The sequence below is a fragment of the Daldinia decipiens genome, assembly GCF_022478715.1.
Source record: "Daldinia decipiens strain CBS 113046 unplaced genomic scaffold F4813scaffold_37, whole genome shotgun sequence".
In the NCBI taxonomy this organism is placed as follows: domain Eukaryota; kingdom Fungi; phylum Ascomycota; class Sordariomycetes; order Xylariales; family Hypoxylaceae; genus Daldinia; species Daldinia decipiens.
Window position 1 is genome coordinate 378,803 of NW_026054580.1, and position 25,322 is coordinate 404,124.

The window sequence follows — 25,322 nt, forward strand, 5'->3', positions numbered from 1 at the left end:
ATTTATTATGCTGTGTGTCTGGGGTAGTGGTTAGTTTATAAACATAATATTTTTGATGGTGCTCAATAATTACTCTGAAGTCTCCTTTAACAGCCCAGCGACTATTGCTAGGATATGAGAGAATGACTGTACAATTCCCCACTAGAGTAGGATCTAAATACCAATCAGGTGCATGTCCTTGAAATAATTGCTTCAGTCAACAAGAAGAACGTCGTAGTTTCGACCAACCGGATATGAAGTCCGGATAGATAATCGTCCCGTTCTGAAGACTCACCTACAGGCACTTTGGGTACCATCTAGATGACCAATTGCATAACTTCCAAGAGGGTTAATACAACGGGTACGTATGCGAAGTGAATAGCTTAAAAAAAAAAAAAACTTTACTAACTTTAAATGTCTATTCATATTATCAGTCAATGTACACCTAGTCAACCTATAATATTAAATCATTTTTCAAATGTGTCAAGGTATACATACCTAAAAGTTAAAGGTAACTACAAAAGTAAATCTACTATACAAAAAGCACGTAGCACCCTCTTAAAAAGGTGAAAAAATAAGTGTTAATAGTTTATTATTTATCATAACATTCACTTTATTTATAATAACACCAATCAAGAGTATGGTATTTAACAATATCTAGGTGTTTAATGTAGAGCATAAAGACATCTTACCTGTACACAAACACTATAATCACAACCTTCTAATCTGCTGTCTGCTGTAGCATATTTTAATGAATAGAAAATACAGTACTTGGATATCAATACATCAAGGCTTCTTCTCGTCTTTATTCTTCATCAATCTAAATAATATCTCCCTTTTAAATACCTAGCCCCCCGTCACTATTTATCTAACTAGGCAATAAACGAACTAACCATTTCTTCCCTGGCCATGTCGACTCCAAGGACTTGTAATCAATCTTTGTCAAAATGCACAATGCCACTCCACTATACCGGTACAAACCCGTCTCATAATGCAGTCTCTTCGCAAAGGCTTCCATATGAGCTTATTTATCTCATTGCAAGAGACTTTTCCGGACTACGGAAAATCTGTCGACTAAGTCAGATGTGCCGCCAGCTGGCGGTGCTACTTAAGGGGCTTCTCTATCGGCGTAATGTGTTAGATGTCAAGGCTGCTCAAGAAGCTGCTACTGCCGCAAATCGACATCCAATCATTCACAATCTACGGTTCTCGGAAAGCATCAAAGACTTCCAGATGCATGCAAGAAGATTACGTATCAGTCCTTCTCAATTTTCGGTTCTGCACTGGGCTGCATGTCACGGGTCCGTTGAAATTGCAAGAGCTGCTATTAGAACATCATTAAGATTATTTCCCGACAATTTGAATGTCAAGGACACATATGACCACACGCCGCTATCTTACGCCGCGGCCCGTGGACATGTAGAGATTATGCAAGAACTTATGGATGCGGGATGTCTCGTAAACACCGGGATCTGGAGCAGATTTCTAAGCTCTAACTCTCACTTGCCGACACACCGCTATGCATTGAGTACCCCTTTAACTCTAGCAATTATTTCACACCAAGAAGCTGCTGCTACCATTCTGGCCCGACGCACCGTTTACCAATACAAGCTTTACCGTCGGCCGATCCTAGGTATCTATGGACCACTCCATCTAGCAGCATGGGCACGCATGCCTCGTGTTGTTGAGATATTATTATCTAATGGATTTAACACATGGGAACTTATGCCTGCTTTTGGGGATCGATCATCTTTATGCTATGCTGTTTTGACAGAAGACAATACAGAGACGATAGATATCTTGCTTGGCCACGACGTCTCTATGAATGTCGCGGGTCTTTGGCATAATCATACCCCTCTTGAGTGTGCTATATACCATAAGTGCTTCCGCAATGCATTACATCTCATTGAAAAATATCTACCCGCGGGAGAATATGGTGAATGGGCAGAACGCGCATTGGTCATGGCAGTTGTCCATGATGATGGGCTTACTGTCACGGAAGCTTTGGCAAACATCCTCAACGCGCAAGGCGAATTTGAAGGGATCGAGAGTGCTTTCGTTAAATCATCTAAGCACAAGTCCGAAGCCCCTGAAACCAATAAGTTCCTTGCTAAATTATTGGCTGTAGGGCTCGATAGGACTTACCTTCGGGGCGGACAAGGATACCTTCATTGGGCTTGCCAGCAGCATCACGTCGACATGAGAGCTTTGAACCTTATGCTTCAAAATGAGCATTGCCCACTTGACATTAACGCGAAGGATGCAAATGGGCTCACACCTCTTGATCATGCAGAGTTACGGTGCCATGATGATGCTAGCTTTCTTCTCCGAGAGGTGTATTTGGCGAAATCGGGTGACGAAGTATAAGTATGAATACGTGGGCATAGATGTGATTATATTATTACATTTTCTTCCAGGGAAGTAGATGATTTTTTTTCGACGTGGTGTTTTCTTAATAGTTACCTACATACCTTGGTACATAGATATCTAATACATTATTTACATTCATCTTAGAAATGAATATGCCATCATGTTAGGTTAGGTATCTCAGACCTTATTTAGGCCCCTGACGGGGACCCCGCAGTCTTCTAGCACACATTATTCAGGCTATTGCTGCTCACAGACTTAAACTGTGGGTTATCAAGAAGTAATTACCTAAACTATGTGTAATTGAGGCGAGCACAATCAACTAACATCGTTTATTTACCAAGAAATTCATACTCCAAATGTCCCCCAAGACCGTCTTCATTACCGGCTGCGGTCCGGGTGGCATCGGTTCGGCCCTTGCGACAGAGTTCCATCTGCGGGGCCACCGCGTCATCGCCTCATCGGAGGATCTACCCACACACCTCCAGGATATCGGCATCGAGACGATAGTCTTAGATGTCACGTCGCAAGACTCGATCGATAAGGCCGTAGCGCACGTGTCCAAGCTCACAGACGGCAAGCTAGACGTCCTGATCAATAATGCCGGCATCTTGCACATTATGCCCTTCGCAAACACCGACATCGTCGCCGCGCGCCGCGTTCTCGATGTCAACGTGCTAGGCGTATTCGCTGTGACGCAGGCTTTTCTTCCGCTCCTCATAAGTGCCGCCGCTGCCGCTAGGAAGAGCGGTGACGACAGCGGGAGAGAAACTGCGCTAGTAGCTAATATCGGCAGCGTCAACGCCCAACTTAAGCCAGCTTTCTTCGGCATTTACAACGCGTCGAAAGCTGCCCTTGACGTTCTAGGTGCCACCATCCGCCCTGAATTGGCGCCTCTGGGGGTTCGTATCGTGACTGTTAAGACGGGTAGTGTCGAGACTGGACTCTTTGCTCACGCGCCCCCGACAAAATTGCCAGAGGATAGTCCGTATCAGCCGTTGCGGGAGTACATTGAAAGTCGGAAAAGTAGGTAATGTATATCTTGCTCTAACATCTTGGCTGTGTTACCAAATCTGAGCTCCTGGACCAATTATTGAAATAAAAGACTGCTAATTATTATTGAAGTGTTGGAGCGGATAAATTATATAGATCCCGCGACATATGCGAAGAGTGTAGTTGATGATCTTCTTAAACGCACTGTAAAGCCCGTCATTTGGTACGGCCCCATGTCGACAATTGCCTGGATCTTGAGTTGGTTTGGCTGGGAAGGGATGACGGTGAGCTATAGAATATACTCGTTTCCTTTTCTTGATTCAACTTGCTGATTTTATGTTGTAGGATAGTATCTACATCAGAGAGAACTTGTTATATAAGTGCGCTATAAATAGGTAGGTATATAGTGCTTTAAGTCAAGACAGTTAGTCCCATCATCACCAGTTCTCTCGATTTAAGAGGGATTAGCGGAGTCGCCTGGGTTAGAAGATGTATATTAGGTATCTTTTATATAGTTGAGCGGGGACTGAGAGTTTCTCATACTAATATTACTGGATCTAAAAGAATAAAAAATAAAAAATAAAAAAAACCCTCTAACATAACATACGTGGTAAAGGCAAAAGGAAAGGGTTTGGCCGGGGATTGAACCCGGGACCTCTCGCATGCTATTGCAAAGGGTGTACCCTAAGCGAGAATCATACCACTAGACCACCAAACCTTGCTGATCAGACAGATCGCAGAATACAGACTGTGCTGGATGTGAACGTGGACCGCTAAATAGCCGCTATGTTCGAAATCGTTGGGACCCGGTTCGAAGGAGCTGGGGCATGCTAAGTGGCTCCAGATGGAAACTAAAGATCCAATGATAGGCTAAGATCGGTAACGCGGTGATGACACTGAGGATACAGGGCAAATCTCTCTGCAAGATCGGATCCTCGAAAACTCCGACTCGTACTCGGCTAGAAATTTACAGAGAGGCAGGATCGTCGTTCATCTAATGCACAAGGATACTTAATATATCTCATTTAGAGATATCCCGTGGCTCGAGGCATTTTCCGTAAAATCGTCAGCAAACCCATCTGTCCCACTTTCATTAATATCAGGTACCTATTAACTGAATTATATCTAAAGTGTGGCTTGCACTTGACATCGGTGTACGACGTGTGGCTGATCACGCCAACCTTCGCGGCGCCTCTTTTTTTTCATTTAACACACGGCTGACTTATCGCAACTGGGCGAACCATTTCTCAACTTAATTATTAATGCCTACCTACCCTAAGAATCCGGATTTATATCTTCTGTATATCGCGAAGGTCTAACTAACTCGGCTGCATTTTCATTTTCAAGATTACCTTAGGTACCGTAGTTTTACGAATCTCAAATTTGTTGTATTTCTGGGAAGAGTTCGCTTGAGCAAAAGCAAAAGCAGACCGCGACGGGCGAAGAAATATTATCTTGGTGAAATCTGAGGTCGACCCCAGCGACTCCCCGATAAAAAATGAGCTGGCCATACAAAATATTCGCGCTGGACGATGCTCAGAAGCATGCTCGGCGCCAATCGCTTGACCGTCATGCGGCTTACGCGCAGCTCTCGGCGCTGATTCCCATAGGCCTCATCTTTCTCTACCGGCTAGGAGTATTTTTGTTAAGACGGGCGTCACCTTATCAGCCCGTGGCTTACTCATCCGTTCCGAGCTCCCCGGGACTCAAGCATGAGAGACAGAGTCCTGCCAGGTATTGGAGTACCACGGCGAGGCGTATCGCATGGTGGCTTGGCGACGATGTTGTCATTCTAGGGCTGAACTTGGGACAAAGAGACCAGATGGTTTTCGGCTCTTTATGGTCCATGTGGCTTGTCTTCTTGTGTTTCGATGGCACTGGAAATGGTAAGTAATATGCCGTGTCCCAGTTTACCCCAAACCCGAGCTGTCGGGTCGATCTGATTACTACCTCATAACGTAAGAGATACTCCAGCTGATCTAATACAGATTACCTTCACCTTACAAAGCGTTTTGGGATAGTTGCCATATCTCAACTTCCGCTGCAATATTTATTAATATTGAAGAACATCAACCCCATCGCCTTCGCGTTCGGGTCTTCTCATGAGCAACTCAATCGGTGGCATCGTGTCCTCGGTTGGATTATCTACTCCCTGTTCCTTGTCCATGCAGGCTTATACTTAAACTTCTATATTCAAGAAGGCATTCTCTCTGAAAGAATCGTCCGACTTGTTCCAGCTCTTGGGCTTGGTTCAATCATTGGCATGAGCTTGCTGAGTGCTACGGCCCTTAAAACTATCCGTACTTATTCCTACCGTGTCTTTTTCATTACGCACCTTGCGGTAGCGATGGCTCTCCCACCGGCCATCTTCTTCCATTCCCATCACGGGGGTCGGCAATATTTAGTCGAGGCATTACTCGTCTTCTTCATCGATCTCGTCAAGCGCAAGATTGATACCGTCACCGTGACATCGACTGTAGAGCTTATTCCCGACACCAACTTAATCAAGATCGTAGCCAGCCTCCCTTCCTCAAAACTCGATCGCTTCCGCAAGTACGCCGGAATGCATGTGTATTTGAATATTCCCTTTGCTTCCCGCCGCAGCTCGCATCTTATATTCGAGTTTGCCTATAACCCATTCACTATCGCGTCGGTAGATGAAAAATCAGGAGAACTAACTTTAGTTGCGCGACGCCAGAGAGGGCCTATGACTGGAGCCTTAGCCCAATTTGCAGAAGTTGAGTTAACCGACACTAAAGTATCGCTATGCATGGAAGGCCCTTATGGGTACGCGACATGGTTTCCAAACCTGGCCGGCCCGGAGTTTGATCGGATCCTTTTAGTTGCTGGTGGCATTGGTTCCACATTCATCCTACCTATCTCCAGGTATGCCCAGCTTTCACTTAGTTTGATTAATAAAACGTTCATACTAACACCGACCTAAATGCAGTAAGTCATTAGTACCTACCTAGGCACTTTTATAGCTTTGATTTCTACATCAAACCTGATTCTAGAATAATACCTGACCCAGTGTCTAAACACGGGGTTACCGAGCCTAGATGCTCGAATAAAGGATTAATCAATATCCTTGTGTAGGAGACTAACAACTTATAGGATATATTATAAATGAAAATCCATTAGCCCGGGTACAGGTTGTCTGGTCAGTACGCGGAGCCGCTGATGCATCGTGGCCTCGAGACAGCGCGGCAGATACTCTCGATGACAACATACAGCTATTCTTGACTGAGGACGTTCCGCGCGAACCCGCTTTACGAGAAGCAGTCGAGTTAGATAGTAATTCGTATCTTAATCCCAGGCAGGTTCATAAACGGCCCGACCTACGGCAAGTCGTTGACGACTTTTTTCGCCAAGGGCTTGAAGAGAGAGTCGCCGTGTTGGTTTGCGGACCGGAGGGGATGGCTCGTGAGTTGAGATCACACGTCGGTGTTTGGGTTAAGAAAGGTCGGAACGTTTGGTGGCATAACGAGGGTTTTACATGGTAGCTGTTTAAAAGATGAGGGATTCGATGGGACTTTAGGTAGTTTAGGTAGGTAGTTTAGGTAGGTAGTTTAGGTAGGTAGTCTTGGAAAGGGTGAACTTTCTTTTGGATGGTATTCTTGGATGGTGTTCTTGGCACCTTGGCGGAAGCAACTTAATACATACCTCTATTTCTTGATCTGCTAACCCTGCTAGCCCAGTGATCACCGATTCATGCACGTCTCCAAGAATTCACCCTCTAAGTAATGTTTCTTACACATATAATCATCACATGCGCTTCTCAACCTTGTAGAAAATCCATGTCTTCTTTTCTACTTGGGACTATAGTGGCTTGGCGGCTTGGCGGCTTCCTCTTATGGGAGCATTTAAGTTCACCCAGGGACATGGGTGCTTAATTTTCCCTTAAGGAATCCCGCGACGGGGGACTAAGGTGTAAATAATTGGCATACTTTTTCATTTTTTTTTCTATCAAGGAACTACTGTCTCTGAAGATGAGATGAAATGGAAAGTTCTAGCTACGCCTATTTCATTTAAATGAGCTGTATAGAAACGGATTACCTCATTGTAGAATTGTCGAAGCTTATGAAAGCTCTATTTCCTTGGCATCTTTGCTGGCGCGTTAATCTCAGCTGGTTAGTCTGTCATTCGACAACTTACTTTTAAAGGGTTAGTTAGGTAGGTATCTAATATTTGTGCCATTACCAACAAAGCAACTGATATTCCATATCTTACCGACTATTACGTATTTGGGGCCATTCGAACTCGTATGCAAATCTCCTCGATCGTCCAAGGACTTTGTCCATAGCTGATATGTCCCACAGAGGCCCACTGAATCGTATTGATGAAAACTAGGTGTTTTGGAATCCTATTTTGGAATCCTAGCTACTAGGTTAGAAGATATTATCTTATCAAGAGTTTGAGATCTAATCCCAAGTTCCCGTATAAATGATTTGATTCGTCGAACCCGTCGGATTTTCTAAGGTCCTTCGAACCAATCTAATAGCCAATCTAATAACCTAGACCGGCACGTTGATACTCGTCTCCACTGATCATCTCGAACATGGCGTAGATTTGGCTATATCATCAGTACCTAGTTCAGGTACTCGCCTGAACCTTGCATCCGAAAACTTCTGTTAGCTTCCTCTATTAGCCTTCCTCTATTAGCTTGTCAACGGGCCGAACCCACTAATAGAGCCGTGTATTTTAACTATATGGGATCTTCGTAGTGGTAAACCCAGTTCGGAATAGGAAAGAAACGATCAGAGAATCCTGATAGAAGCCAAGCTCGTAGACGCCCTAATGCAGGTAAGAAGGGCCGCATGAGTTAACTTTGTACATAAGGTACGACGAATCATGCCATCGTCCGGCTTCCACCTTATGAAAGTAGATGGTCGTGCTTGGCGATGATTACCTACATAGTACAAAGTCGTCACCGTGATGGTGGCGGTGCTGACTCTTTCCTTCCGAGATGATCAAGACAGGGGACCAGGTCCTATGATGAACGTTAAATATAAAATGGAAGGATCGTCGTCACCCAGGACGACCTAAATACTATTAACTTCACATCCAGAGGTCTTTTCACGTTCTCCTTGCCTCAAGCCGCTCATTTAATTTAGTCTTAGCACTTCAATATGCGTTCAGCACTTCTTTCTCTCTCCCTACTCGGAGGAGCCTTGGCGGCACGTCCGTTTCTAAACGAGCCCGATACGGGGTAAGTCTTGCCGAGTAATGCCCTTGTTTACAAACTCAGGAGAAGTGCTTACACGGAAGAAGTTTCGATGAGTACTTCGCCGATCTACCGGCCGGAGAGCTACCGCCTCTAGAGAAAATCGTCGGACTCCCAGATTTCGATGCGGCGGCGAGAAGGCATCTTGCAATTCAGAACTACACCTATTATCGCAATGGTGCTGGCGGCGAGTGGTCGTACCGGAATAACCTCGAGGTTTTCAACCGATACGTGCTCCGTCCGAGGACTATGGTGGATATCACGAATATCGAGTCAACTCTCCCGTACGTTAGTCTGCAGTCCTTAGCTTATTCGATATGTTTTACTGATGATGAAGATATAGTACCACGATTCTCGGCCACAACTTCTCCGCGCCCTTCTTCATCAGCCCCGCTGCTCGGGGAGGCTACGGAAACATCGATGGTGAAAAGGGACTCGTCGAGGGAGCCGCAGCGGGAGATATTCTCTACATGGTATGATTCTGACTTGCTTCGTTTGGCCCGTATCACTTGTAAACTCACATACACTAATATTGATGATCCGATGAAGCCCGCCCAGCTAGCTAGCTTAACTATCGAAGAGATTGCTACGTTCAAGAAAGACAACCAGGTTACCTTTCAGCAGGTTTACCTCGACTCAAACGACACCGCAACAAAGGAAGTCTTCGCTCGGGCTGAGAAGACCGGAAGTAAGGCCATTGTTTTTACGATAGACTCGGCCGCGGACGGAAATCGCCACCGTGCGGCACGCTACGGCGTCGGTTCTGCGTAAGCTCATCGGTTCTAAGTACCATATTCCTAATATAATAAACTAACACGTCATATAGCGACTCTTCTTATACTTTGATAACCGTAAGTTCACCAAGGCGAAGTTCCGGAGGCATAGTTCGGCTGGTATTGGATCCGAAGAGCTAACATGGGAACTCATTTTCTTAGTGGGACTTTTACGACCACATTCGCACTCTGACAGACCTTCCGATCGTCTTAAAGGGCATACAGACGGTGGAAGACGCGCAAAAGGCCGTCGAGCACCAGGTTCCAGCTAGTACGTGACATCAGGACTCCCTTCTTAGGTCGTTCTAGAAACTAGCCCCCTGTTAAGGGGATATAGACCTAGAAATACATTTTATCCCTTGTTAGAAATCACTAACCCACATCATCAGTCTACTTATCCAACCACGGAGGTCGCCAAATCGACGGCGCACGCTCGACTCTCGAAGTAGCTATCGAGATCCGCGATAAAGCCCCTGAGGTGTTCTCTCAATTAGAAGTATACGCTGACGGCGGCGTGCGCTACGGTGCCGATGTAGTCAAGCTGCTGGCTCTTGGTGTTCGCGCCGTCGGGCTCGGCCGCCCGTTCATGTATGCCAACGTCTACGGCACAGACGGGGTCAAGCGCGCTATTGATCTTCTCAAGCACGAGATTGCTATTGATGCAGCGAACGCGGGGGTTACGGATCTGAAGAAGATCGATCCCAGCATCGTAGGTTTCTCTTTTCATATTCTACTATTGAAGTGAACGATGGGGACTGACATAATTATAGGTCGATTGGACGCCTAACTGGGCTCTGCCATAGGTTTTGATACGGATCGTATAAAATAGAATAGATAACTAATGAATGACCGCTTGAATTTTGCGCATACTTCCATACAAGACGACCCGGTTAACCCATTTATGACAAGATTTCGTTGGAGGATTTTCCTAAATATACTACCAGTCCCCATCTTCGACATCCTACGCCTCTCGGTCTCGTTTGGTTCTCGCCACCATTCTTCGGCTTTTTTCTTCGAAAACCCCCTTTTCTCCCATTCTAGAAGATACTCTGGGCCAATCTGGTGCCAGGGTACGCCAAGATCCTTCGAGACTTGGTCTTGTAAATATCCTATGACATTAGTTGGGTGGACCTCGGGCGCCTTGCCATCAACAAAGAATATATCAAACATTTCGCGCTCCTCGCGTTTCCTTTTATCCACTGCTTTCTCCATCCTCCTTAGTGCTCCCGATTTAGTGTATGATGGCAGATGCATCGAGGCGTCTACCATTTCCCAGTCCAACTGAAAACCGGCAGCATCATAAGTAGGTGAACCCTCGCGGCCCTTTTTATGGCATATTTGTAAGTCGTGGAATGCTTCGCTAGGGTCCAAGAAACATTTCTGTTCGAAGAGATCGGCCTTGTCTGCGGCATTAAGCCTGCCCTTAAGCTTTTCTGGCTCGGGGATATAAAATCGCTCTTTGAAGCCCTCCGGTATGTCGAAACAGTCCCGTCGCGGTCGTCTTACACGTCCGGGCGTGGGGCGCGGATCGCGTAGCTGACTACGATCATAGTCGAACTCCAAGTCTGGCGTCGTTAGGCGTGGTTTACGTTTCTCGTCGGGAATCCCTTCTGGTTCCTTGGTGCCGGATGCCCTAGCCTGCTTTCCTCGCCTAGGTCTACTCGATGACTGCGAGTCGGTGGACTTTCTCTTGCGCCCCCTCGTTCCGGTAGTCTTCGAGGTCTTGGCTGTGACTTTACTGGAGGATTCGCCACTTTGGTTTCCTGAGTTCGCGCGTGCTGACGCGCTGCGCAAATGAGGCGGCATTGTGGAATAATATTGAATGCAGAGAAATGCCGACAAGTTAGTCCAAGAACTCGACCTTGCTTTTATTCACATTCTTCAATTATATGATATCAATGGCACGGATCTTATATTGTTCGTTGCGCAAGGTCCCAGGCCGCTATAGAGATCGTCCCCTATCCCTGTATCATCATTACCAGGCGTTTACATCATAGCACGAACTCCTAAAACCCGCACTCTTCCTTTTATGGCGCCCCTTAGAAAATACTAAATAATATCGTATATCATTCTAACACGTTTTTATATAGGTGGTGCGGATGTAAGGTTGGTAATGTATATTCCTTTGGGAACTACTATGTAACTGTTAGTCTCCACATCCAGGAACTTCTATAATATCCAGTTATTTCCTGTCTAGTTCTGCATTTTATATTACTAAAATTCATTCTCTGTGCTAATAAAAGTCTTCTTGCGCTCTTCAATATTAACTTCAGGCAGGAACGTAGGGCTGAGTTGAAATATCCTGGTAGAAAATCTATAGGAGGTAGCAATAGAATGTTTGAAAGTCATCCACCAGTCATTTCGATACAGTTCGGACGGATAGATGAATTATACGTCTTTTCTCCATACTGGGACGATAGAAACAGCTCAGTGCTAACTCACTCCTTTGGAATCAATCTACACTTCACAGTGTGATTCCATACCAACTTAGTAATATTCCTTACTTGCATATTAAAAAGAATCACCAGTTACTAACTGTATCAACTACAGCTAACCAAGTAGCAAAATAGCCACAGCTACATTTCCTTTAATATATAACGACTGTTCCTGCACTTCTTCCTGCATGCAAAACGACAGGATGCATCAATCAATCCACTCAACTCCTGCAGTAATAACAATACCCCTTATAAGAGTTGGAGTAAATCCATCAAGCCAGCAATAGTTACGATAACCAGCCATTACCACCATCAAGATGTGCAACGAATGGGAAAAGTATCGAGCAAAATGCGGGCATGAAGTCTGGATGGCCATCTTTGACTCCTGCGCAGACTACAAAAAGTACCACACCTGCCAGAGGTTAGTCATTCACCATGGCAGCTGCTGTCCTCCAGGCAAGTTGCCCTTCGCCCCTGACTTCTGTGCCGGCTGCAAGGCATCTTCGGACTGGGTTATGATCATGACCCAACGCTACCTAGATGCTAAGAAACTAGATTTCCACCACAAGAACATCGCAGATTTCGATGCTATGCATTTCCAACTGATGGAATGGACCAGCGTTCCATACGTCACCAAAAACGCCATCCACCAGAGGGTTATGAACGACTGGGTCCTCCATCGTAGAGTCAGTGATATCGCGACGGAGATGGTTAGGGCCGGCGCCTGCACGGCACGCGAAGTCGACAGTGAATATAGACAGTTTTGGGCGAGGCCATGAGTGTCGATATCGATGCCGATATATACACTCTGTGTGTACCGAGATAATATGGACTTGCTAAGCAGGACTTGGAATAAGGGGTTGTTCTCAAAGCCCTGTCAAACTCGGTGGTTTTGGAGTTGATGTCGCATTGAATAATAGCGTCGACCGCTGCTTTTATTCGAGTGGAATTACTAACATGAGCCTGGCGTTTGAGATATACGGGTTGCGGTAGGTGCTCAACAAGATATAGTGACGGCTGTCAATATCCTTTCTAGCGTATTGGCTTATACAAAGTTTAGTAATAATACTATTTTCATAATATAGCTGAAAATCAATGGGCGATGCACGATGACAGCGACAGCGCTTTACTTGATCGGGGCGTCACCAACCCGGTCCAGAGCTTCTAATCATTCACCTCAATTTCGCAATAGAAGCTAATAGCCAATCTCGAATTTCATAACTATAATTAGTTCATAAGTCAAAGCACCCTTACAAGGGCCACCCTAGTAGGAGCCACCTTAAAAACGCAATGCGTTTGCAATAAGGTTTACATATAAATTATTATATAATTTTATTAATTTTTAATTAATTAAAAAATAAAACTTATTATTTAAATCCTTATTTTTTTACAATTCTAAAATGCCTATTTTCTTAACTTAATTGCGTTGTATTATAGCGATAAATAACGTTTTTAATAGCGTATCTTTATAACAAACGTTTAAAAAACACCTTATATTATAATATTATTTTACGGACTAAATATTGGATTGTAAAATATAAAATAACTATTTAAAAAAATATTAAAAACTATTAAAATATTAAAAAAAGAAATTAGCTAATTAAGCTGTTATATTAAGCCATATTAGCCATACGCTTTCTTTATATTAATTTAAAAATATTACAAAAAGATTATTAGCCTATAATTACCGGCCTAATACCTTTGGTAAATATTAATATATACAATTTTTATTTCGTTATCCTAATATTAAATTAACTAAGGCTTATTTAATTAATTATAAACAAATTAATAAGATTATAGCTAATAATATTAATATCTTTTTTAACTAACTTAAAATCTTTAAAATTAAAAATATCTTAACTAAGCATACGTATAATATTAACAAAATAAAAATTATAAAAAAGGTTAGGAATAATAGAATAGTTATTAGTAAAGCTTATAAAAAACGTATTATGGTTAAAAACTATAACAATAAAACCTAAATATTAATTATTAAATACGTTAGTAATAACGGCTAATTTTTAAATCCTTTTATTATATATATAAGTAAATATATACAATAATAATAATTTCCTAACGATAAAGACGTTAAATTTAAAGGCTAAAAATTTACTACATTTCTTAATAGCTAAACTAATAATGATATTGTATTTAAATAGTTTCGTAAAATCTTTTTAAAAAAAATAAAGCCATTAAATTATTAATAATAGTAATTATTAATCTTTAACAGTTACGATAACTATATTATAATAAAATTCTTTTAAAAATATTTTATAAATAAAATCTACGTTATTTTTATCCCAACATATTTATCGTACGTTTTATAAATTACTAACGTAAATATATTCTTATTAATAAAATAAAGTTATTATTATAAATTTATTAAGATATACCAATTATATTATATCTTTAATCCTAGTAAAAAGGAATTTATTATAACTTATTAAATAATATAAAAAGAATGTTTAACTAGATATAATATATTAACTAATTAGAAGGTTATAAGAATTTATTCTAAAAATTAAAATAAACTATTAAATTACCAATTTATATTTCAGAAAACTCCCAATATTACCCTAGCCTTTCTAAGCCTTATTTCTAACCTAAAAAAACCTAATTTTATTAAAAATATAACCTTAATCCTTTTAATAACGCCCTTAAATTTATAAAATATTAATATTTTAACCAAAAAACTATTTAAAATCGATATAATATTTATTAAATCTGTAATAAAGTTTTTATTTAATAAAATTAGTAAGGTTTTTAATAAGGCTACTATAAAATTAGTTATAATAAAAACCCGCGCCGAATATTTAAAAAAGGTATTAATAAATATAAAATCGTAAAAATAGCGTAAGATATTATTTAATCTAAATTTAATGTTTATAAATATTAAGGTTATTATAAAAAAAAATAATTAAAAGCCCAGAAATTAAGTGATATAGTTATAATTAACAATTTCAATACCAATTTAAAAAATAAAGTTTTATTAGTTAAGTCGATAGCAGAAGATTGTATTGTCGTTAAAATATAATAAATTATAAATTAATTAAATTTAATTTAATTAAATAACGTTAAATTAAAGTTAAGGTATTTATTTTAAAGGTCTAAAAATTTAAGGTAGCCCCCATTAGGGTGGCCCCCGTAAGGGTGCTTTGACTTATAAATTTGAATTCAAGTGTATACAACGTATTGAAAGATGGAAGCGCATGACAGCCCCTCTAAGTATAGTAGGGAAGCACTATATAATACTCTTTGTAGATAGGTAAGTACCTTGCATATGTCCGGCATGAATGGAGAAAATATAGGGTCAAAGAGCTTTATTGGTTGGTAGCTAACCCGGACATATGCGATGGTTGATATTTTCTCCAAATGGCGCAATCGGTGTCCATGAGCCCATCCCAAGTCTTGTTGACCGAACATAAAGAGGCAAGTCGCAGCCGAGTCCAACTCCGCTAACAGTTGAGAGGCAATTCCAACTATTATGGCGACTGTCACGTACGTTACCCCTGCGGCGGTGAAGCCCCCTGGGCAGCCCGATATTTCGTATGCGCCCGATTTCAAGAAATATGAAGCGCGAAGAGACAGCCGCGTTAAGTCTGGTATCTTGCCAAAGGAACTTCCCAAGGGACTGCCCCGGCAGCTAACCGGAAAGTTGGTCTGGGAGGGCGACTCTCTTGCAAAAGAATACGATTGGACATATGTCCTTGAACAAAACCATCTCGATGAAATAGATCTCGCTGTGAAGCACTTCAAGTGTAGGTGACGGCATAGGCTATTACAAGATCCATGCTGATAGTATTCAACAGCTCTCAATTTACCCCTCGGTTATGTGAGCCAGGAGACCTTCCCATTGCCAACCCTACATTCTGAGCTACGGAAGTTATCCGATGAGCTCCATAACGGACATGGCTTTTTCGTAATTCGCGGTGTTCCCGTTGACAAGTACAGTCGCGAAGAGAACATAATTATCTATGCGGGTTTATCGGCGCATATTGCTCCTAAACGAGGCCGCCAGGACAGCAAGTTCGACGGCAAGCCTGCGGTTGTTACGTTGTCTCATATCAAGGATTTGAGTGGCCCCGGGCGCAGTGAGATAATCGGTAGCCCGGCTTTTACTACTGACAAGCAGGTCTTCCACACTGACTCGGGGGATATCGTTTCCCTGTTCGCCCTCGAAACGGCTGCCGAAGGTGGCGCAAGTAAGCTCGCGAGCACATGGCGAGTGTATAATGAGATCGCTCGTACCCGCCCCGATCTTGTCCACACGTTGACCGAGAATTGGAACCCAGAAAAGTATGTTTCTTGGAATAATACTAATAGTTGTATTCAAAGGTGCCTAGGTAGTTAGCTAACGCATAGTACTTCAAGCTTTGGTAATTACGAGCAGCCGTTTACGTCAAGACCTATTATGCATTATCAGCCGGCTACTGAATCAGCGCCGGAACGCGTGATTCTCCAGTATGCTCGACGTTCGTTCGTCGGATTCGGTGCCTTGCCTCGCAGTCCGGCCATCCCGCCAATCACCGAAGCTCAAGCGGAAGCATTGGACACACTACACTTCCTTGGAGAGAAATTCTGCGTCGACACGTATTTCCAAAAGGGAGATATTCAATATGTCAACAACTTGGCTGTGTTTCACGCCCGGGACGGGTTTAGGAATGAAGGCGATAAGCAGTAAGTCGATCCTAATTCACATTGCAGATAACTTTAGCACAGTTAACTGAACATACTCAAAGGCGACATCTGTTACGGTTCTGGTTACGCGACCCGGAGAATGCATGGGAGACGCCGGATGTGTTGAAGGAGAGGTGGGCTTTGCTATATGATGACAGAGCGCCGGAGTCTGAGGTTCTACCGCTTGAGCCGTACATTCGAACTGCAGGTAACAAGAGTGGTCGAGTGGGTTGATGATCTTGGCGAGACCGAATTCCAAATCAATATCATATATAAGCCAGCAAGAGTACACATTCCCAGGCATAGCCAATGATATAGCAAAGGAGCAGATTCCTTCGGCTTTTCTTCAATCTCCGAGTATTAAATGTAAGACTACCAGGTAGGTAGTTATGCAAAATGATACTTGAGTCCTGTCGTAAACACAATCCTGTAGCACCATGGCCAACGAAACTACTATCCGAAAAGGTCATAATAGCATATCTCGTATCACTTGGCGTACATATCGTGTGGCTTGTAATGGCACACCCCATTAAAAGTCCGTTTCGGGGTCATTGAAATAGCTTGGTGATATTGGAACGCTTTGATATCAATGCGGCGGGCAAGACTCGCGGCAAAACTATACGCACCCACGTTTTCTCGAGACTATAATCATCTAGCGCCCGTCAAAAAGGATATAGTATATCATTATATGCTTGGGATTACGCAATGTTTTATTGGCCTTCCAACACATCTAATCGATCTGGGATTGTTCTGTAACATCGTGCCCCCAATCCAGCATGGTTGTCATGACCAACTAGTATTGCGTGATTCTCGGCCCCTCTCACCTAGGAAGGTCGCCGCACAGTTTGATCCAGACGGTCTCCAGGAACTCTGGGAGGACCCGTCTGAATATAGCTTTATCTACCATTCGGATCGCGTTACACGGTCCGGCTCGTCGGGCTGATACCCCCAAATATGTCTTAGACGTTCGTGTAGTGTGCTCTAAGGACCGATTGTATCATCGAGCCTGGCGATCTCGTATGGAAAAGGGTCGCCTCGGCGCATTCTCATTAAAAGCTCACGACCTGCTGTCGCGGTAAGTACATCTCGTCGTGATCCTGTTTCTCACGCTTCACAACAACAATACTCTGGATTGCCCGAACGCTCCCCTTTATTCATCGTTGGGACCAAGCGGATAGGCTTTTGAGGTAATGGGGCTCCCGAAGTTCTGGGCGCGGTCGGACACGACTGAGGTGCCGGCGGTTGATACCCATCCATCAAGTTCCGACATCTCGGTGATCCACGACGGCAATCTCGCGTATACTCTAGAGAAGGCAGAAAATGGTTCGAAGCCATCTTATCAGGAGGCTGCCGGCGCTCCTGTCGAATCCAAGTCACCGCTGGGGTACCACGTTGGTTGGATAACCGTCATCTTTCTCAATGTCAATCAAATGATTGGTACCGGTATTTTCTCGACGCGTAAGATACTACCACCACTAACCACTACCACTATCCAGATCCTTAAAATGGGAGGAAGCAGAACTGACATTCAATTCCCTCGTAGCTGGAACTATTCTTAACAGTACTGGTTCTGTCGGACTTGCTCTTATCTACTGGACAATTGGCATATTATTAGCTATCGCGGGCTTCAGTGTCTACCTTGAGCTCGCGAGTTACTTTCCAAATAGGTCGGGTTCTGAGGTTGTCTACCTGGAGCAAGAATACCCAAGGCCGAAGCATTTCTTCCCCGTCACCTTTGCAGTCTACTCCGTAATCCTAAGCTTCAGTAGCAGTAACGCTATCGGTGCGTATCCATGACATCTCAAGAATCGGCAGCTATTAACACTGATTAGTCTTGGCCCGATATCTATATCAGATTGCAGGCTCTACGCCGACAGACTGGCAACTAAAAGGTGTTGCGATTGCTGCTTACACTGTAGCAAGCTTATGTAGGTTATCTTTGTCTGAACAAGTTGTTACCTAGGTCTAACAAGTATGCACAGGCGTGATTCTACATAACAAATACTCTCTATGGCTAATGAATGTGCTCGGAGTTGTCAAAATCATTACTCTCATCTTGTACGTATCAGTTTTTACAGAAAGGATGTCCGTCGATTAACACGATCTTCTCGATAGCATTAGTATAACCGGCCTCGTGGTCTTGGGCCGAAACGTCCCTCATATTCCCGACCCCGGAGCCAACTTCCGAAATGCGTTCGAGGGCACAACAACCAACGGAAACGATCTCGCCGTCGCTTTAGTCAACATTGTCTTTTCGTACGCGGGCTTTGCGAATGCCTTCAACGTGGTCAACGAAATCAAGAATCCCATTCCGACGTTGAAAAGGAACGGTGCCATCTCGATCTTTGTTGTTGGCTTGCTGTATATGCTCTGCAACATTGCATACTTCTCTGCCGGTATGAAAAAAAACTAAGCACCCGCGTATATCAAGCAGATGCTAATTAACAATACCTATAGTGTCGAAGGACGAATTCGCCAAGTCTAAAGAAATTGCCGCAGCCGTGTTCTTCGTGTCGGTCTTTGGCAGAGGCCGCGCGAACCAGGCTCTAAGCTTTTTGGTTTTGCTAAGTGCCTTCGGTAATCTACTTGCTGTATTGGTCGGTCAGTCCCGAGTGATCCGTGAAATTGGCCGGTAAGCCTTATGCTCTCTTAAATGCCTTGCTCGCAGATACTAACGACGAGGCTCCGTTATAGGCAAGGCGTGCTCCCATTTACCAACTTCTGGGTGTCTACTAAGCCTTTCGGCACTCCCTTCGGCCCATACTTCCTAAAATGGGTTATGACATGTATCATGATTGTTGCTCCCCCTGCTGGCGACGCTTTCCAGTTTAGTAAGTCTTATCGGATGTTTTTAATTCTCGTAGCCCCTTTTCCGATTTGCACAGTGCTAACAGCAGAAAAGTTGTGAGTCTGGGAACTTACCCGGATGGAATATTCCACCTTGCTCTTGCAGTGGGTGTATACCTAGTTCGTTATAGACACAAGCGTTTAGGGAGACAAGCGCCCGAGTTCAGGACCTGGGACGTAGTTTTGATTTTCTATATCTTGCTCCAGGTCTACATCATCGCAACTCCGTGGATCCCTCCGAAAGGTGGCCCCTACGCTGGCGAGGTTTCGTTTTGGTATGCGACGTATTGTGTCGTTGGTATTGGTATTGTTATTGCCTGCGCCATATACTATGTCGTCTGGATCTATGCGCTACCAAGATGGGGAGGGTATAAGATACGAACAGAAATAATAAGCGTCGAGGACCAAGGCGCCACGACTCATCGATTAGTTAAAGTACCTCTAAACGAGGTGGAAAAATGGGACCAGGACCACGATGAAGCCGGACATTTGAGACGGAGACATGTAGTTGCTTCGTCAACGTCTTCACAAGGGGATGACGGCATTACTGAGGCGCCCAAGATTGGATAAACTGTTGATTATACTTGCGACGACTTTGTTGAACAGTTAGCCTCTATCTGGAGATTGAGATTATGGTATAATACGAACTTCACAATATAAAAAGCGCTGGTTATTCCTCATAAACACACATGCCCGGCTTAAGTAAAGTGATCCCTATCAGTAACGCATTTGTACATTGCTATAAGGTGGTAGTTGTGCATTGGTCTCTTGCCCGGGGTCCTAGCTTGAGCTTTCATATATACATGTATGTAGACTAAATTCATAAGCCTCTAAACGGGAACTCTCCAATAGGTGGAAGGATTTACTATGTATAGCATACCCCCCTTAAGTACGGGATATACATAGGTAGTGTCATATTCTTATATTATGGGGAATATTATGGGACTGTATGCGTAAAGCAGCCGCAAGACTGAGGGATCATAATCCCTGACCGTTACACTTCAAAGCTTTCCACTTTAGCACCACCGCCCAGTCTATGTGGTGTAAAATTGCTATATTAGTACTAAGACAACAGCGGTTCTTAATAACTCAGTAATGTTAAAAGGCCAGGTAAATTTTAATAAAAGGCCAACCCATCCACTTTTCACGTAAGATAAGAACCAAAACCCATAACCCACCTAATTTATATTAAAATTAATTTAAATTCTTAATAATTTTAAAATATCGTATTCATTAAGAAACAATTTATTTTAAGGTATAAATTATGTATTATATATAGAATTATTTAAGTTATATTAAATAATGGTTGTTTTAATTAATATTATAAAAATATTTAGTTTTAAGTAAATTTTATTTTTAAAAAATTGTAAAAATTATATATAAAAAATTTTAATTTATTTATTAAAAATAAAATTTATTTTTATTATTATTATAATTTTATGTTAAGGTAAAAAATAAAAAGTTATTATTTAAAATAATTATATATTATTAAAATAAATTTTTTAAATTTATTGTATTTATTTATATTGACGAAAACGTAAAATTATTTTATTTTTTAAAAATTATTATATATTTTTAAAAAGTAATAAAATAAAGGAATATATATATTTTAAACGTATATTAAATAATATATTTATTGTTAAAAAAGGTTTTAAAAAGTTATATTTAAATAAGGTTTAAAATTATTTTTTAATAAGTAATATTAAATTAATATTAAATTGATGAAATTATAAATATAAGTTATTTAAAAATTAAAAATTTATAATTAAGAAATATTTATTAAAATAATTATTATTAAAAAATTAATTATGATGGTTATGTAATACTGATATAAAGGCACTTTATTAATGATAAGATGCCTTTATTACCGATAAAGAAAAAAAAAATAAAATACCCAACTTTATTAAATAAAAGGATTAAGTATTTATTATTATTAAAATATAAAAATACGCTATACTTAATTAATCTTAAATAGATTCTTCCCTCCTTAAATATCTCAATATATTAATTTTAATATTATTAATTTATTTATTATTATTTTATTATTATTATTATTATTTTTATTTACGTATGTATTTATTAATATTGATTAATATTGTTAAATAATAATAATATAAATTAATAAGGTTAAAAAAGTTATTATTATTTTAATTTAAAAATCTTTATTATAATAATATAAACAATATTAATATTTTTTTTTATATTACTTCTATAATTTATAATAGATTATAATTTTATTTTCTTATATAATCCGTTTATATCTTTGGTAAATTATTATAATTTAAATCCTTTATCCATAAAGTTATCATTATTTATGTCATTAATTCTTCTTATTATATCCTAAAAAATACAAATAAAAAGTTTAATATAAACGTAAATTTATGCCATATACAATTTTATTAAATAGGAAAATATAAATAAATTATATAAATTCTTAAGTTATTTCCTTAATTAAATATTTATATTTAATATAATATTTAATTATATAATAATATAATAAGAAAAAATCAATCCCTAAATAACTACACTTAAATAAAAAATAATATAAATATTTTTTATATTAATAAACTTTAAAATTATTAATAATAAAGTATTATATATATATTTAATTAAAAAAATAATAGTTAAATATTAAGAACAATTTAAAAAATTTACGGTAAATAATTTTAAGGTATTATTAAAATAATTATAATTAATATTATAAAATGTATTAATATAAAGAAATATTTATATAAAAAAATATAATATTAATTATATAAAGATATTTATTAATTTTATATTATTATATAATTCACTTATATAAAATGCTATTAAATTAAAGATAATAAAAATAAAATAATTTAATATATTAACATAGAAAATTTTAATTTATAAAATTGAAAAAGGATTGGTATACCTTGTTATACGCACGTTTATATAATTATAAACATTAATATAACAATATTAAATAATTTTTAACTTATAAATGTTAATGTATACAGTTATATTTATAAAATAAGCCTTAATATAAAATATTACGCCTTAAGCCCTACCCCTTTTTAACTTATAATACATATTATTTATTCTATAATTAAAATAAATATTACTCCTTACCTTTAATTAACCATCATTAATCCCCAACGTTTTACTATTAACTTAATAATTAAGATTTATTTCTTAACCCCCTTATCAATTACCGCTCCTAATATACCTCTCCTCCCTCTTTCTTTATATACTTAATCCTAATTTGTTACCATAGAATATACTAAATTATTTATAATAATTAATATAATTTTAATTAAATAATTAAAACAATATTTAAATATTATTTAACCCTTTTCCCCTTCTTTTATCGGCTTAATAAAAACTATTTATACCTTTTATAAAATAATAAAAATATAATTTAAGGTATAATTTCAAATATAAAACTAATTAAATATAATCCTTTTTCCCAATTATAAGAAATATATTTAAATTTCTTAAATCGCCACTAGGTAATTCATATATAATATTAACGGTTTTACCAAACGTTAAACTAAATAAAAGAAACTAACTTATCGGAAGTTATAATTTCTCCTTTTAAATAATTCTACTATTTTTATAAATATTTAACCCCCCCGTTTAAACCTTTATACCTATTAATAACCAATAGATTTAAACCTATTATAATATTCTTTTAATATAAATTTTTAATAAAATATATCTTTTAATAATTATAAATTATTTTAAAAAGATTTGAAATAATAAAAATAATTATATAAAAGAAATATATAACATTTTTAAAAATAAGTTTCGATTTTTTTTAAATATATATTATATAATAAGAATTTAATAAATATAATTTTATACTATATTTTCTACTATTTTTACCAAAAAAATAACAATTTACTTCTTTTATAATATATCCAAATATTGGTATTTTATAAATATATATATAGTTATGGAATAATACTTTAATATAAAATAAAATAAAATATAATATTATTAAAATTAAATAGTTATTATTTTTTATAATATAAAGGTTAAAAAAAAATAAAAATAAATTTAATATAAAGATATTATAAATTATATTTAATAAATTATTATTATATTAACATATTTTTAAATTTAATTTTAAAGAAAAATAATAATTTATTATAATTATAATATATATTATTCATTCCATTATATTATTTTAAAAAATTAATTAATAAATTTTAAATATTTATTAAAATATTTAAAATTTTTAAAAAGATATATTAATTTATGGTAAATATTAATAATAAAAATAATAATAATAATAAATATAATATTAATTAATATTATATTATTTATAAATATTATTATAATAATAAAGGTAATAAATATAATATTTATTAAAAAACGTTAAAATATTAAAAACGTTATTATTGGATATGTAAAAAAAAGAAATATTAATTAATTAAGTATTTAAAGAAAGAACGTAAAGAAATCAAAACTTAATAAAAAATTAAAAAAAACTAAATAAAAGAAAATTATATAACCTTCTTAACCAAATATAAAGATATTAAAAGTTTTAACGTAAAAAAATTTAAGGAATTTATTAAAAAAAAAAAAAGTTAAAAAATTAATATATAATTATAATTTATTTTTTAAATAAATTTTTTTAATATTAATTTAATTTATAAATATTAATCCTTAAAAAACTTATTAATAAACCTAATATTAATATTATATTTATCTTTAACCAATATACAAAAAACATATTTTAAAATATTATATTAAATATAGGAATAATATAAGTATTAACTATAAGTAAAGATTAATATTAAATCTTTATTAATAAAAACTTAAAATATTATAATAATTTAAATATTAACTGCATTAGTAAAACTAATATATATTTTAAAAATGATTTATTTATTAAATTATTAAAAATTGTAATAATTAATATCCTATTTAATAAGATAAATTTTTATATAATAAAAATGAATATTCCATTTTTTTTTTCCATTAAAGATATAAATTGCTTAGGAGTATACCTTAATAATATTATTAATTAATTAATTGATAAAAATGGCGTAATAGTTAAAGTTATATAAAAATAAGAATATCTATGGTTTTAACTTAATGATATTACTTATTTTATAAAAGTAAAATTGCGCTGTTTGCATATACGTTTTAACTATCTATTTATTAATAAATTTTATAATTTATTTGATAAGGTAGGATATAAAATAAACATTAAAGACCTTAAAAAAATTAATAAATTCTATTATTATTATTAAATTAAAAGTAAAGTATCTTAATATTTTAAATTTAATCTTAAAAATTTTAATATAAATTTTAATTATAAAATAATTATTAATATTATATATTTAAAGAAAAAATCGATTTTTTATATAATTAATATAATAATAAGGTTTTAAACAACTTAATTTATAAAAAATATTTAAATAATATTAAATTAATATATATTTAAAATTATTAAATATTTTTAATTATAATATAAGTATTAATTTTAATAATATTAAATTTTATAATAAAATTTATTTTATAAAAATTATTTATAATTAAGTATCTATTAAAATATATTAGTTAATTAGTAAAATAAAAAATATTATAATTTAATTTGGAAAATATATAAGATTATTTCCAAAGAAGTATAAAGATTAAAAAAGGTTTATTTATAAATAATAATTAAGGCTATAAATATTTTTATTTTTATTTTATTAATTTTTAATATTTATTTAAAGATTAATATAAACTTTTTCCCTATATAATTATAATTGGAAAAGATTTAAATAATATAAAAGATTATAATTAAAATTAAAAAAGTTAAAGTGTAAAAAATTATTTATAATATTATAAATATAAGAAATAAATTAAATATCTTAAAAATACTATTTATATTATTATCTATCGGTAATAATGTATTAATTTATTGTAAAAAAGGTAAATAAGAAAGATTATATAAAATTATTGCTATTATAAATAAAAATGTAATTATTATATTAAATGCGTTAAAAAATATTTTAACTTTTTAAAATATATATGTTAAATTATATAAATAGTTAAAAAAAAATTTTA

The 25,322-nt window shown here is 37.1% G+C and overlaps 7 protein-coding genes and 1 non-coding gene across 8 annotated transcripts; 6 read left to right on the plus strand and 2 right to left on the minus strand.

Moving 5' to 3' along the window:
- Positions 1-933: 933 nt before the first annotated feature.
- On the plus strand, positions 934-2,397 carry F4813DRAFT_398994 (ankyrin; the record flags this gene model as incomplete). Its single annotated transcript, XM_049248114.1, has 1 exon — positions 934-2,397. The coding sequence occupies one exon, from the start codon at positions 934-936 to the stop codon at positions 2,344-2,346; it is 1,413 nt and encodes a 470-aa protein (XP_049096458.1). The 3' UTR covers positions 2,347-2,397.
- Positions 2,398-2,605: 208 nt separating this feature from the next.
- F4813DRAFT_371110 (NAD(P)-binding protein) lies at positions 2,606-3,937 on the plus strand. Its single transcript, XM_049244585.1, has 3 exons — positions 2,606-3,372; positions 3,472-3,623; positions 3,685-3,937. The coding sequence occupies exons 1-3, from the start codon at positions 2,706-2,708 to the stop codon at positions 3,736-3,738; spliced, it is 873 nt and encodes a 290-aa protein (XP_049096459.1). The 5' UTR covers positions 2,606-2,705; the 3' UTR covers positions 3,739-3,937.
- Positions 3,938-3,966: 29 nt separating this feature from the next.
- On the minus strand, positions 3,967-4,057 carry F4813DRAFT_t122. The gene has a single exon. It is a non-coding gene; the product is annotated as a tRNA-Pro (tRNA).
- A 518-nt stretch (positions 4,058-4,575) lies between these two features.
- On the plus strand, positions 4,576-6,921 carry F4813DRAFT_371115 (uncharacterized protein). Its single transcript, XM_049244586.1, has 3 exons — positions 4,576-5,225; positions 5,328-6,224; positions 6,454-6,921. Exons 1-3 carry the CDS (start codon positions 4,838-4,840, stop codon positions 6,840-6,842), a joined length of 1,674 nt encoding a protein of 557 aa, XP_049096460.1. The 5' UTR covers positions 4,576-4,837; the 3' UTR covers positions 6,843-6,921.
- A 1,547-nt stretch (positions 6,922-8,468) lies between these two features.
- On the plus strand, positions 8,469-10,081 carry F4813DRAFT_392750 (FMN-dependent alpha-hydroxy acid dehydrogenase; the record flags this gene model as incomplete). Its single annotated transcript, XM_049247317.1, has 7 exons — positions 8,469-8,548; positions 8,611-8,847; positions 8,907-9,036; positions 9,113-9,330; positions 9,390-9,414; positions 9,499-9,607; positions 9,726-10,081. 7 exons carry the CDS (start codon positions 8,469-8,471, stop codon positions 10,079-10,081), a joined length of 1,155 nt encoding a protein of 384 aa, XP_049096461.1.
- Positions 10,082-10,096: 15 nt separating this feature from the next.
- Positions 10,097-11,780, minus strand: F4813DRAFT_210290 (uncharacterized protein). The gene has a single exon (XM_049239657.1). The coding sequence runs from the start codon at positions 11,140-11,142 to the stop codon at positions 10,120-10,122; it is 1,023 nt and encodes a 340-aa protein (XP_049096462.1). The 5' UTR covers positions 11,143-11,780; the 3' UTR covers positions 10,097-10,119.
- Positions 11,781-14,924: 3,144 nt separating this feature from the next.
- On the plus strand, positions 14,925-16,918 carry F4813DRAFT_371122 (Clavaminate synthase-like protein). Its single transcript, XM_049244587.1, has 4 exons — positions 14,925-15,529; positions 15,581-16,067; positions 16,143-16,448; positions 16,511-16,918. The coding sequence occupies exons 1-4, from the start codon at positions 15,256-15,258 to the stop codon at positions 16,680-16,682; spliced, it is 1,239 nt and encodes a 412-aa protein (XP_049096463.1). The 5' UTR covers positions 14,925-15,255; the 3' UTR covers positions 16,683-16,918.
- Positions 16,919-17,078: 160 nt separating this feature from the next.
- On the plus strand, positions 17,079-19,967 carry F4813DRAFT_371126 (amino acid transporter). Its single transcript, XM_049244588.1, has 8 exons — positions 17,079-17,906; positions 17,992-18,231; positions 18,281-18,376; positions 18,431-18,506; positions 18,564-18,844; positions 18,906-19,080; positions 19,143-19,279; positions 19,351-19,967. The coding sequence occupies exons 1-8, from the start codon at positions 17,639-17,641 to the stop codon at positions 19,863-19,865; spliced, it is 1,788 nt and encodes a 595-aa protein (XP_049096464.1). The 5' UTR covers positions 17,079-17,638; the 3' UTR covers positions 19,866-19,967.
- The last annotated feature ends 5,355 nt before the right edge of the window (positions 19,968-25,322 follow it).

Bases quoted from the DNA above. Each gene is read 5' to 3' on its own strand.
- F4813DRAFT_371122 (XM_049244587.1), top strand. From the start codon at position 15,256: ATGGCGACTGTCACGTACGTTACCCCTGCGGCGGTGAAGCCCCCTGGG. The intron at 15,530-15,580 runs GTAGGTGACGGC...AGTATTCAACAG, and splicing joins CGCTGTGAAGCACTTCAAGT to CTCTCAATTTACCCCTCGGT. The intron at 16,449-16,510 runs GTAAGTCGATCC...ACATACTCAAAG, and splicing joins AGGAATGAAGGCGATAAGCA to GCGACATCTGTTACGGTTCT.
- F4813DRAFT_210290 (XM_049239657.1), bottom strand. From the start codon at position 11,142: ATGCCGCCTCATTTGCGCAGCGCGTCAGCACGCGCGAACTCAGGAAAC.
- F4813DRAFT_371115 (XM_049244586.1), top strand. From the start codon at position 4,838: ATGAGCTGGCCATACAAAATATTCGCGCTGGACGATGCTCAGAAGCAT. The intron at 5,226-5,327 runs GTAAGTAATATG...GATCTAATACAG, and splicing joins TTTCGATGGCACTGGAAATG to ATTACCTTCACCTTACAAAG. The intron at 6,225-6,453 runs GGTATGCCCAGC...AACAACTTATAG, and splicing joins ATTCATCCTACCTATCTCCA to GATATATTATAAATGAAAAT.
- F4813DRAFT_371110 (XM_049244585.1), top strand. From the start codon at position 2,706: ATGTCCCCCAAGACCGTCTTCATTACCGGCTGCGGTCCGGGTGGCATC. The intron at 3,373-3,471 runs GTAGGTAATGTA...TTATTATTGAAG, and splicing joins GTACATTGAAAGTCGGAAAA to TGTTGGAGCGGATAAATTAT. The intron at 3,624-3,684 runs GTGAGCTATAGA...TTTATGTTGTAG, and splicing joins TTGGCTGGGAAGGGATGACG to GATAGTATCTACATCAGAGA.
- F4813DRAFT_371126 (XM_049244588.1), top strand. From the start codon at position 17,639: ATGGGGCTCCCGAAGTTCTGGGCGCGGTCGGACACGACTGAGGTGCCG. The intron at 19,081-19,142 runs GTAAGCCTTATG...GCTCCGTTATAG, and splicing joins GTGATCCGTGAAATTGGCCG to GCAAGGCGTGCTCCCATTTA. The intron at 19,280-19,350 runs GTAAGTCTTATC...ACAGCAGAAAAG, and splicing joins TGGCGACGCTTTCCAGTTTA to TTGTGAGTCTGGGAACTTAC.